Below are 12,991 nucleotides of genomic sequence, written 5' to 3' on the forward strand. Positions count from 1 at the left end.
GGCAGTATGTGTCCCTTTACAGCAGAGTTCAAACCCTCTCTTCCGTATGTTTAAACCCTCGCTCCGTATATTAAAATAGTTTAGAATATCGTTCTTGTAAATATTTCTGGGTTACTCAACTGGCGAGTGGTTTGGACCTGATGAAATTATATGCAATTCCTCCTGCAAGGCATCCAGTTATTGGTCCCACTATATACACCCATAACCCTTTGTACACATGCTTCACAATCGCTGGCCCTAAGCTCCTCGCCGGGTTCATCGAAGCCCCTGAAACTGGCCTGCAATTTTTATCATTTTTTGTGCCTTTAATTAATATATATATTATTTGAAATATAAGAAAAGTTACCGCGGATCTTATAACCATACATATCAAACTTAATTCTATGTAAAACGGAAAAACAAAAATTACAAAACTAGATACAAGGATGCGAGTAACTATGTCCGACTACCATATTAGCTTCTTAAATAATATGATGTATAACTTCATTAATTTTGTACCTATAACCTATAATAATATGTTTCATAGCAAGAAGGAAGATGAGAGAGATCATGAACAAGAAAGGAAGGAAGAATTACCCAGCAATGAAGACATTTAATAGTATTGTCATTCCAACGGCAACCCCGGCTAGATCACCAATCTGTCAAAAAGAAAAGGAAAAAAAAACTTGAAATAATTTAACTTTCATTTTTTTTTGTTTATATCAGAAGAATTGGAATTAAAAATGTAAATCCAAAGCCCTTATATATTTACCGCTCTACTATCTGTGGAAGCTCCAGAGATGACAAACATCAAGAGGAAGGAGATGATAATTTCAAAGACCAAGGACTGGACACTAGATCCAACTGGAACAGTTCCGAAGTAAGCATTTGGGGTTACATCAAGAAGTAGAGCAATTGTGCCGCTAGCCATTATTGATCCCAATACTTGAGCTACTATATATAATGGGACCTGTACAAATGCATTAGTGTGAATATCAATAAAAACTTAACAGTACCCGAGAAATAACATTACACTTGCAAGGGGTTTGTAACTTGAGCGATTAAGAAGAACATTTGTCGTTTATGTCGTATGTGTGCGGGTATTGATAATGAAATCCACATTTGAGTTTGACTAAAAAAAAAGAAATAAAGTTCAACATCTTGTAACCGAATAAAAGAAAAAAATCAACATCTTTCGCTTTTTTAAGTCATGTGATTTCAATTGATACGATTGAAAGTACATTTTTTTCATCTAGTAGATAACAATGAACTCGTCAATGTAATAACTACAACCGTGTTTATATACAATACTATTAATTAAAGAAGTTGGCTAGCTACAACCCTGTTTATATACAGTACTACTAATTAAGGAAGTTGGCTAACTTACTGTAAACATGAGGCTTAAAAGCATATCATTACGAAAAAATTGATAAACAAGAAAAGATAATTAAAGAGACTAATTAATAATTAACCTCCCGGAAAGAGAACCGGCGAAGGACGGCGAAGGTGATGGTGACGGCCGGATTGAAGTGTGCCCCAGAAATATGGCCGACTGAATATATCATGGCCATGACAATGAGACCCCATGTTACACATACGCCAGGAAACGTGACGTTCCCATATATTTTGTTCACAGCCACCGAACCACACCCAGCAAATATCACAAAGTATGTGCCAATCAACTCTGCAATCAACTGACGATCAAAAATCGATCGAAAAATTAGACACAATAATTCTGAGACCTTGATAATGTGTGAGAAATCCCTCCCGTTGAAGTTTAGATTATCGCTTGTATTAAAAATAAAAAATAAAAACTATCGGCAACTAATAGCTAACTTTCACGAGTCACGACTATTACCTTTTGAGGGAGGGTTGGGGGTGCAGCTGATGAACGAAAATCATCGCTTGTGTTGGTTCTTGGCGTATGAGAGGTGCTTACAAGACCTTTTTCTATCTCTGAAATTTCTTCTTCAATTCCATCAGATTTTTCTGGCGCCAATGCCATTGTTAGCAAAAGCAAGGACTGATGCTGGTGGACTCCCAGAAAATTGTTAAAAGAAAGAATGGAAGTTTTTTTTTGCTATTTAGGTTGAAATGGTGTAAAGTGGTATATTATCATTAGTCAGGTGGTTTAACTTGTTTTTGGATATACTCGGAGAAAGAGATAATTAAGGAGATTTTGCTGACTTTGAAAGCGGATAATTAGCTTCACAGAAAAACATGGGATAATTCCATACAAATCGCCCTTAAAGGTTTTATAATTAAATATTTCTCTTTTATTTAAAAGGTTTTATAATTCTTTTAGTTGGTTTTTTTTAAATTTTTTTTTTTTTTGGAGAAAAGGGAATTTCAATAAATCATCAAAACCGGCACAAGATGTAGCAGCATGTATTTGCATACAAAAATATATTTTGTTTTTGACAAAAGAAGTATCTTTTCTTTTAAATAGTTGGTCATTTAACAACTAGTAGCTCATTGGTTCGAACAGCGCGTGTGTAATCCCCCTCCTCTGTGTGGGTAATCGCTTGCACTAAAAAAAAAAAAAAAAAAAAGGAAAAGCCAAAACCCCAAAAGCATGAAAGAGCCATAAAACTTGAATAAGATTTATAAGGGGGAGTTTTAAAAGAATTGCAAAAATTTACAGAAAATATGTTTGTATGCTCTCTAACCATCCCTTTCAAGAAGAAGGTAACATCTTACCAAGATTTAGAAATGAATTAAATAAGTCTAATAACGGGAAGATCCAGCTCCAGATTGCATTGCAAGCAAATTCTTCCACTCTTCTGTATGATTCTAAATTCAACAATGAATTGAAATCAACATCTGACAGTGACAGAAATTGACGGAGATAATGTTGCTTTCACTAAATTATTATATATAAAAATACAACATTTGCTTTACAAACCAGCTAATCAGACATTTTCTATCTATCAGCCTCACACATTTTTCAGTTTATTGACACTTACCAGTCACTCGGCATCACAACAAAGGCCTGGACTGGCATAACTTTTACTAAATCATTCCTTTTTTTTTTTTTTTTTTGCCTTTTTCTGGTACACCATGGAAATTTTATCTCACAGGAGGCCGTGTAAAAAAGACAAAGCTAGTTAAACCAAAACAAGTCATTTCAAAGAAACTTCAGAGGTGCAAGTACTGATAGGCAGATCAGTTGGTGTGCATACCAGAGCCCTTTGCTGCAAATGTCTCAGGCTCTGCTCCATGCTAACTTGAACCATCTCGGCCAGCATTTTCTTCGCTTTACCGGACTGATCATCACCGTCAATCTGGGAGATAATGTTGCATACAATGTTCTCCAGTGTGTCTGCTTGAAGCTCTGATCTTGGATATGGGGAATCCCTCAATAAGTGCAAAAGCGTGTGTGCTTTTGTCTGAGACTTTGGTGTTCCTTGAACTGTGAGCTCGAGAAGTCCAGGGATCACACCGTCTTTCAGAATTGCTTCTCTATATCTGCATCTGTCACTCTGGCACATTGTTAGCAGAGCACCAACTGCATGCTCCCGACTTTGCAGCGATCCATTTTCGAGCACCTCAATCACTGCAAGCACTCCACCTTCTTCAGATGTCAATGCAGTTCTGCCCTCATCAAATCCCACCAGAGACTCTATCAGAGCACAGCATTTTTCGGCCGTCTTTGAAGATTTCTTGCAGGGTTTTAATAAAGTGACTATAGAAGGGATTGGTTTTGCTTCAAGAATGATGGTAAGGTTACTTGGGTGTGTTGAGAGATTGGAAAGAGCCATTACTGAATCAACTTTGGCTTGTGGGCTTCCATGTCTAAGGGTTTCCACCAGAAGAGGAATGGCACCAGAAGAACCTATGATTGGCTTGTTGACCGCAGAAGCCGATAGAGTGAGTAGAGATGCAGCTGCATACTCCTGCAGATTGGAACTCTGTGACTCAAGGAAAGAAATTATTGGTTCTAAAGCACCAGCTTCCACAATCTTAATTTTATTCCTGTCAGATCAAATTCAAAGAAACAAAATCAGCAGATGAAAAACTAAGATTTACAAAATAGTGAACTTCTTTGTTCTTTCTTATTCTAGAAGGTATACAACATTATATTTCTTCCTCACCAAACAAAAAACCCTTTTATTATAATATGATACCTTCAGGGAGAAGATATAAAAAGAAAAAGCTAAAAAAAACGATAGAGTAAGAACCAAAGAAAAAGAACAACCACCCCTCGAATCTTCGTTGGCTCCTCGAACCATAAAGCATCCAATTCCTTTCAAAACAAGTCTAACATAAAGCAAGCCCTCCTTTTTGTTTTCTTAATATATACGAGTTTGTTCTATGATGGCTTCCTGTTTGCCTTTCACTCCCTCATAGTGCACCTTTTGGTTGCTACTAATTAAAAATATAATTCTCTTTAATCACATGGTGGATTTCATTTTAGTCCTTAGAGGCAACCGACAGTTTATTTTCTCCAGTCATAGCAGACCCAATACACAGTTATTCTTCTATGCGGACATTCGGACATTATTAACATCATTGTAAACATAAACAGAACGTCCGCATAGAAGAAAATCTTTATGTATATACATATTCCTTTTAATATCAATATTTACTAAGAAATTTAGACCAGTATCAAATTTCCTTTCTTTCTTCCTTGAGCCAATATAACCAGTTTCAAATTTGCCCTCATTTGGTCTCTCATAACATGAACAAATTTATTTTGACAAGTCCAAAACGTTTGATGATAAGAAAACAAAATCTGACCCACAACTTTAGCAAATTGTTTCCCCCACAATTTTCTCGGCTAGCAATCAGATAAAAGAAAAAGTAAAGTGGAAAAGAAAAGAGAGAAAATGATAGAAGAGGAAAAAAGAGAATCCCCCGAATAAGATCCTGTGCGACCTATTATTTAATACTAAATTCAAATATTTTTTTTTCTTGGATTGAGGAATCCGAGGAAGAAAATTTCAAAACTCAGAAAAAAATCAATTCACAAATTCCAAGAGATTTATTAGTCTCCAACAAATTCGAACAAAAAAGAAAGACTTTTAATTAAATAAAATTCAAAAGAAAAAAAAAAAGGAGTTGGGTGGGGAATGTTTTACGTACGTCTCATCCTTGACGGCGAGATTGAGGAGAGCGAGGAGGGCGGACTCGTGAGACTCGGCCGAGTCGCGGACTCGGAGCATGGACACGAGCGGGCCCACCGACGCCGACAGCTGGCGCCGACACCTGTGCGAGGTCTTGGTGAGGCGGCGGATTTCCTGAGCGCCCTGGAGCTTGGAATTCTGGTCGTCGGATTCGATAAGTTGCAGAGCGCGTTGGACGGCTGAGGACGGTGAGGAAGTGGGGGAGGATGATGAGTCTGGAGTTGAATTCAGACCGTCGGATGAAGAGCGGGAATCCATTGAATTGTAAGAAGAAAAGAGAATAGGTGAAGAAATGGGTATAATTTAGTTTGGTGGTGGAGTTAGAAAAAAACAGAGAGAGAGAGAGAGAGAGAGAGAGAGAGAGAGAGGAAATATCTGAGTTGGGGATTTAGAGGCTGAGAAGCTCAGCCAGCCTCAAAGAGAGAGAGAGAGAGAGTTGAGAGAGAGAGAGAGAGAGTTGGCGTTAAGCAACAGTTCGAAACTTTTATTAAGACATGAGCCAGTCCTTGTCCGTTGGCTTGTCATTTGAAGATTTGTCTACTTTTATTTATTTATTTTGTTTAAATTTTTTGCTGGGAGCTTACTAGCTTTTGCCTTGTGTCTTGTTTCTATTGGCAATGGCCATTTGTGTCACCATTACTGTACTCGAGAAAGTTGATTTGAGGATGATATTGTTTTGCTCGTTCGGGCACGTGTTCGTTTATGATTTGAACCACGATTACTCGTGCCAATTGAATTAATCAAATAATAATAAACTCTTTACTTATCAGATATTTACAAGAATTGTTTTGGAAGACTAGCCGACGAAGACGAAGAGAGAGGGAGAGAGCTTGCTTCAGATCCGGCACTGTTCTCCGATTTTTGGCGGATCTATGCCGATATGCTCCTTCTTTGGCAAATTTATTGTCTCTATCACGAATACGGGCTGGTTTTGAATGTGCCTTATTTTGCAAGACTGCTTTTTTAGGTGTTGATGCTTGGTCCTGGTAAATCTATTATTGATTGACGTTTTAGGGTCATGGAGTGACTAGGTGTCACCATCTATATCATGTCTTAGTGAATTATTAGCGGCGTTTGCTCTTCTTTTGTCAGTGTTGTTTTTGATTTTTAGTCTTGGTCTGTTTTTGTCAATAAAATTCAAAAACTCTATGAGTTTTCTATGTTTTTTCTCTCATAATTCCAGAAACTTAGTTTAGTTGTTGGTTGTTCTTAGTCTTTTTAGGAAAGTTTTGCCTTTATATAGAACGGAAAGAAAAAAAAAAGTTCTAGAAGACAAAGGCGAAACCATGAATTCTTCAACGAGTTGGCTGGCTAAAATTGTTCATTGGTTCCACCGAATGCTCCTATATCTCAACAAAGATCGGGTGAGTGTTCTGTTATGCTTCAGATGGTTCGCCATAGAATAGATTGACGTAGTTCCCGTTCTTTTCCGATGCACTCGTTTATATCTTTGACACAACTTAAAAATCTAATGATTAATTTTTTTTTTGTACTACAATTTCTATAGTCTTTCTAGATATAAAAGTATACATTAAATCATTTAAACCATGCTAGTTCATAACTAGGTTTTCTTGTGACCTATGCTTGAGTTCTCCTTGCAATTTAAGTGCTCTGCTCACCTCCTCTTCAAAGGGGAAAGGGGGAGTGAAAAAATATATGTTTCCCTTTCTTATGGTGATATTGCCTTTTTCTTGACTCCGACAAACCCTTCTCTTCAGGGGGAGAAGGGGAGTGAAGAGAAGTTGTGTCTACATTAATTAGCTAAAGTTGATACAATAGAATTTGTTGTCGTTTTTCTGCTGATGTTGTCATTGCTGTTTTTGTTGCCTTTGCCCTTGCCTTTGCTTGCTTCGTTTTCCGTTGTTGTCGTTGTCGCCGTTGACCTTGCCTTTATTTGCCCTTGCCTTTGCCTTGTCTTACCCTATTTTTTAGGGTTTGGTTTTGCCTTTGTCATGCCATGATTCGCCTTACCTTGCCTTTGCCTTGCCTTACCCTATTTTTAAGGTTTGGTTTTGCCTTGCCTTGATTCACCTTTGCCTTGTCGTACCCTATTTTTAGGGTTTGGTTTTGCCTTGCCTTTGCCATGTTTACAGGGTTTCTGTGTTCTGTTTTATCTATTGCCATGCTCACAGGGTTTCTGTGTTTTACCTTACCTATTGTCGTGTTCACATAGTTTCCGTATTTTGCCTTACCTACTGCCTTGCTCATAAGATTTCTGTGTTCTGCTTTTATGTGTTCTTTTATGTGCCCTATTTGTTAGGGTTTGTTAGTTGTTTCACTCGTGGTTTATGGCAAGGCCTTCTCTACAGTCGTTCGATTGGTCAATGTCGAGTATGGTGTTCTACGACTCGCTTGTCAAGTTGGACATGCGAAATATCTTTGCCCCAACTTAAGAGGGAGTATTGGTGAGTCTTTACTTAGTTAGGATTTTGGTTGCTTACCTATTTATCTAGTCTTATTATAATTGAGATTTATTTCCTATTGTAATTTATATTTATTTTCTATTCTAATTTGGATTTATTTCCTATTTTATTTAGGGTTATACTTCTTTATAAATACCTCCATATTGGAGAAAAATAAAGATGTGAGCATATCTGAATATTTGCCCTACTTTGTTTGACAACTTATCCACGATCAATTTCAGAGAGAGATGGAAAAGGATTTTTGTTATCAGTCATATGCTTGCTAGCTCTGTTGTTGTTTGTACCAAAATTTGCACTTTTTGGCCAAACTCTCCATTCTAGCCAAAATACATTTGGACTTATTTTTTACTCATCAGCCTAACTGGCCATTCGGACTCCACTTGCCAAAAATTGGAAAAGAAACCCATATCATTCCAAGAGATAAAATAAGCCAAAATAGCTTTCCCAAGTTCCCAGATTACATATTTTGAAACTTGAGGTCTGACCTTCATTAACTCAAGACCATATCAATAGAAAGGTAAAAGCAAAAGTTATCTCCTATAGCCATTTAAGTCTCAGGAACTACAGACCCGTGTGGTCTCATCAGTAAAGATATTTTGAAGCACAAGTTACAAGAATGGCCAGAAGGTATTCAAAAGGAATTCTTAGAGAAAGCATGCTCAGTATCTCTGCAAAACATCCATGTGCCTTCAAAAGAAGGATATTTTCTTCACAAGTTACAAGGAAAAGATATTCATCACAACTGATATTTTCCAGATATTTTTAGGAACCAAAATTCCTATAAATACAAGGGATGAGAGCTGAAAAAAGGACACCCAACAATCAACAAAACAAATACAAAAGAAACAATCAGTTCACTGATCATTCTAGCCTTCAATAGAAGCGAAGCCAACAAAGGTACCAAGGACCTTCAAAGCTATCCTTGAGATTCTGCTCAGAATTCCCAGCCACTCACAACTCAACTTGATTATAGCTCTGCCAATTTCAACATTGGTATCGATTTCCAGCTAATATTTATTAGTTGAAGGTGTAGCCAGTCCAGTCCAGCCTGACAGTCCAGTCCAGTCCAGCTTGACAGTCCAGTCCAGTCCAGTCCAGCCACACAATCCAGTGCAGTCCAGCTTGACTAAAATAGTCTCAGAAATGGCATTCCAGGCAGAATTCGAAGTCCAATATTTTGATGTATTTCCGGACTTAGCAGTTCCTTTCATTTACTGTATTTCAAACAGTTCTCCTTGAACTTGTTTTTATTTTCAAACACTTGTATTTTTGCTTTACTTCCCAATTTTATTTAGATAAATTATGAAGTCCTTACCAGTCTAAGGCATAGAAAAGAACTTACTTGGGAGATATTCCTCACCCAAATTCACAATCGTTTGTTCAAAGTCAATAGGTTGGGGCGCAAGTTATTTTTACTCTCAAGTCTGTTAGAATTGAAAAATTGCTAACGGTGGCACGCTCGACTCACAAAGAAAGTTAATTTATTGACCAACCATGGTCTTTGGATTAATGGAGAACTTTACCCTATCATTACCGGAAACAAATCTAAACGGGTAAACAATTTGGCACGCCCAGTGGGACTTCTAAATAAGCATATTACCAACAATTTTGTTGGTGTATGAATATTGGAAGTGCAAGCTTGGAAATACAGGTTATCATGGTAGGACATTGAAGCATGAATTACGATGACTATGATTCGGAAGATAGCGATGAGTGGCAAATTCAGCATGAGCCAAATGGCGAACAGGGTTGCAGGTCTTATCTAGGTTGCCAAAATAACCAAAGTTATTATTCTGAAAAGAATAATAGGCAACTTGGGTACATGTCATATAGCCAGAGCAGTGAAAGTTATTATTCTGAAAGGAATAATAGCCAAGATGGCTACAAATTAGCTTGCTCAGACAACCAGGACATCACAAGTTATTCTCCTTAAAAGAATAAAAGCCCACAAGGTTGTAAGAAACAACCTCCATGTATTCAAGATACTTATTCAAGTAGTGGAGGAAGCCAAGGTTATGATTACAACATTAATAATGTTGAGTATAACCAACATGGTGGCTATGAATATGGTTTTAATCATTATGATTATTTGCCAAATTATGGTGATGAAAATTATGACGATCAAACTTATTTTAATGGTTACAAAGAGCCATTTTGTGGTTCTAGTAGCCAACAAAAGCCAATATGTCGTTCTACTTCTAGCCATGTTTCAAAGAAGCTCCATAAAAATTCAGGCATAATACATGTGAAACCAAATTTTGGTTCCAACATGTATAATGTTGATGCTATTCATGAAGAAAGAGCTAAAACCCAAAGGCGTACAGAAAAGTTAGAAGTCATGATCAAAATCCATGGAGCCCTCACCCAGTTGACTGAACAATGGAAAATACGCCAAAAGGAATTAAAAGAGCTCCAAAAAGAATTTAAAGAGTTCAGAAAGGAGGAGGACAAGGCTCGGCAAAAGCACCATCAAAAGAAGAAAGAGAACAAAATCAGGATCAACTCATTATCCATTGGTAGTGAGTCACAAATTTTTCCAATTTTGGAAGAAAAAATGGAGAAAACTTTGGTGATTCAAGAGCCAAAAAGTGATGAGGTTTCTCTTTCAAGTGAGTCACCAATTCCTCTAGTCGTTGAAAAACAAGAAATTGTGGAATGTTTGGTGATTCAAGAAGGAAAATGTGATGAAAAACCAAGGGGGGAAGACCCACAAATTACTTTCTATGAAGACCAAAATATGGTTGAAATAGAAAATTCAATGATTGACATGATTATGAGTGACAAAGCCAATTTGTCAAGGCCACCAACGGCTATGTTGGACAGTAAGGCCATGATTGGCCAAAATATAACCATACTTTGGGGGCAAGAGAATTCATCTTATTTGGAGCCCAATGAGCAAGAAAATTCCACCACTTTTCTTGCTAAATCACTTCATGCCTTACAAAAACATGAGATTCATGTTGAAAATGCAAAAAAATCAAGGCTTGGAGTGAAACATGGTTGGCCTCCCCCTACAGTGCAAGGTTTGAGTGCTCTATTTTAGCTAGACTAATGAATAAATTCAGCCAGAATTGGTGGCAGAATTGTAATTTCAGGCAGAATTGGTGGCAGAATTGTAAATTCATGCAGAATTTGTGCCAGAACAGCTAGAACAGAGCCAAAACGCTGCCGAAACAGCCAGAACTGATCCAAAACGCTGCCGAAACAGCCAGAACTGAGCCAAAACGCTGCTAGAACAGCCAAAACTGAGTCAAAACACGGCCACAACAGCTAGAACTGAGCTGAAACGAGGCAAGAACATCTAGAACTGAGCCAAAACAGTGACAGAACAGCTAGAACAGGGTCAAAATGGTCTCGAAACACGCAAAAAATGGGCGAATAGCACCACAATTTTGGTATGTTTGCTTGAATTCACGGAGATTCGGGGGCATATTGTCAAATTCGCATCAAATTCTACACTTTTTCATATGGCCATGCATTTTTCATCCATCCACATACTGATCGGCAAATTTTGCTAAAGCTATAATTTTCATAAATTTTGCCCAAATTCATGAAAACTTGGGGGCATTGTTTGTACCAAAATTTGCACTTTTTGGCCAAACTCTCCATTCTAGCCAAAATACATTTGGACTTATTTTTTACTCATCAGCCCAACTGGCCATTCGGACTCCACTTGCCAAAAATTGGAAAAGAAGCCCATATCATTCCAAGAGATAAAATAAGCCAAAATAGCTTTCCCAAGTTCCCAGATTACATATTTTGAAACTTGAGGTCTGACCTTCATTAACTCAAGACCATATCAATAGAAAGGTAAAAGCAAAAGTTATCTCCTATAGCCATTTAAGTCTCGAGAACTACAGACCCGTGTGGTCTCATCAGTAAAGATATTTTGAAGCACAAGTTACAAGAATGGCCAGAAGGTATTCAAAAGGAATTCTTAGATAAAGCATGCTCAGTATCTCTGCAAAACATCCATGTGCCTTCAAAAGAAGGATATTTTCTTCACAAGTTACAAGGAAAAGATATTCATCACAACTGATATTTTCCAGATATTTTTAGGAACCAAAATTCCTATAAATACAAGGGATGAGAGCTGAAAAAAGGACACCCAACAATCAACAAAACAAATACAAAAGAAACAATCAGTTCACTGATCATTCTAGCCTTCAATAGAGGCGAAGCCAACAAAGGTACCAAGGACCTTCAAAGCTATCCTTGAGATTCTGCTCAGAATTCCCAGCCACTCACAACTCAACTTGATTATAGCTCTGCCAATTTCAACATTGGTATCGATTTCCAGCTAATATTTATTAGTTGAAGGTGCAGCCAGTCCAGTCCAGCCTGACAGTCCAGCTTGACAGTCCAGTCCAGTCCAGTCCAGCCACACAATCCAGTGCAGTCCAGCTTGACTAAAATAGTCTCAGAAATGGCATTCCAGGCAGAATTCGAAGTCCAATATTTTGATGTATTTCCGGACTTAGCAGTTCCTTTCATTTACTGTATTTCAAACAGTTCTCCTTGAACTTGTTTTTATTTTCAAACACTTGTACTTTTGCTTTACTTCCCAGTTTTATTTAGATAAATTATGAAGTCCTTACCAATCTAAGGCATAGAAAAGAACTTACTTGGGAGATATTCCTCACCCAAATTCACAATCGTTTGTTCAAAGTCAATAGGTTGGGGCGCAAGTTATTTTTACTCTCAAGTCTGTTAGAATTGAAAAATTGCTAACGGTGGCACGCTCGACACACAAAGAAAGTTAATTTATTGACCAACCATGGTCTTTGGATTAATGGGGAACTTTACCCTATCATTACCGGAAACAAATCTAAACGGGTAAATAGTGGGTAAAAACTTAGTACATCCCCATTGTACTAAGAGGCTCTAAACTTTGTTCCACACTGAACGTTAAGAAAATTGGTAACCGTTACACATCTACCCACGTGAGGGTTTGAACAAGGATTGTCACCATTAATGGCGACTTGACTGTCTTCTCTCCCAACAAGAAAAGCGAGTTGGATAATAGCCACCAGGAACAGAAGAAACAGATTACCAAGTGGATTTCCAGCTATAAATGACTCAAGTTAGAAAAACATCTCGTATAACCAACTGTTTTGTCTGAGATATTCTGTCCTCTCACCTATAAACCAGTTCAAGAAGACAGACCAACAACTGACTTTGGGGAGCAACCAACTATCCTCTTTCAGCTTTCATCATTAGGAATTCTTGCCTATAAATATAGAAGCTCCACAGCAGCAGAAGAGGACTCTCTCTCCAAAAACTATAGACACAATGTCTTGAAAATACTTGAAAAAAGTTCAAGACCTTTTCAAATAAGCTTACTTAATATTCAAATAACCAGTTGAAAACTCCTGCATTTATATTTTGTCGCTCTGCCATTCTCATGGTATGATTTCTTTTAAATAATCAGTTTGAATTGTTATAGACATATGTATTGCTCAA

General features: G+C 37.5%; 2 protein-coding genes across 2 annotated transcripts; both read right to left on the reverse strand.

Annotated features, from left to right (window-relative positions):
• Positions 1–16: 16 nt before the first annotated feature.
• On the reverse strand, positions 17–2,245 carry LOC110755119 (putative aquaporin NIP-type). The gene is made up of 5 exons (XM_021956285.2): positions 1,838–2,245; positions 1,452–1,673; positions 752–949; positions 577–638; positions 17–278 (listed from the first exon to the last, which is right to left on the reverse strand). The coding sequence occupies exons 1-5, from the start codon at positions 1,982–1,984 to the stop codon at positions 116–118; spliced, it is 792 nt and encodes a 263-aa protein (XP_021811977.1). The 5' UTR covers positions 1,985–2,245; the 3' UTR covers positions 17–115.
• A 573-nt stretch (positions 2,246–2,818) lies between these two features.
• Positions 2,819–5,572, reverse strand: LOC110755161 (ARM repeat superfamily protein). The gene is made up of 2 exons (XM_021956335.2): positions 5,065–5,572; positions 2,819–3,954 (listed from the first exon to the last, which is right to left on the reverse strand). The coding sequence occupies exons 1-2, from the start codon at positions 5,361–5,363 to the stop codon at positions 3,102–3,104; spliced, it is 1,152 nt and encodes a 383-aa protein (XP_021812027.1). The 5' UTR covers positions 5,364–5,572; the 3' UTR covers positions 2,819–3,101.
• Between the last annotated feature and the right edge of the window lie 7,419 nt (positions 5,573–12,991).

This window comes from Prunus avium, chromosome 3 (assembly GCF_965620075.1).
Source record: "Prunus avium chromosome 3, drPruAviu1.hap1.1, whole genome shotgun sequence".
NCBI classification, from domain to species: Eukaryota; Viridiplantae; Streptophyta; class Magnoliopsida; order Rosales; family Rosaceae; genus Prunus; species Prunus avium.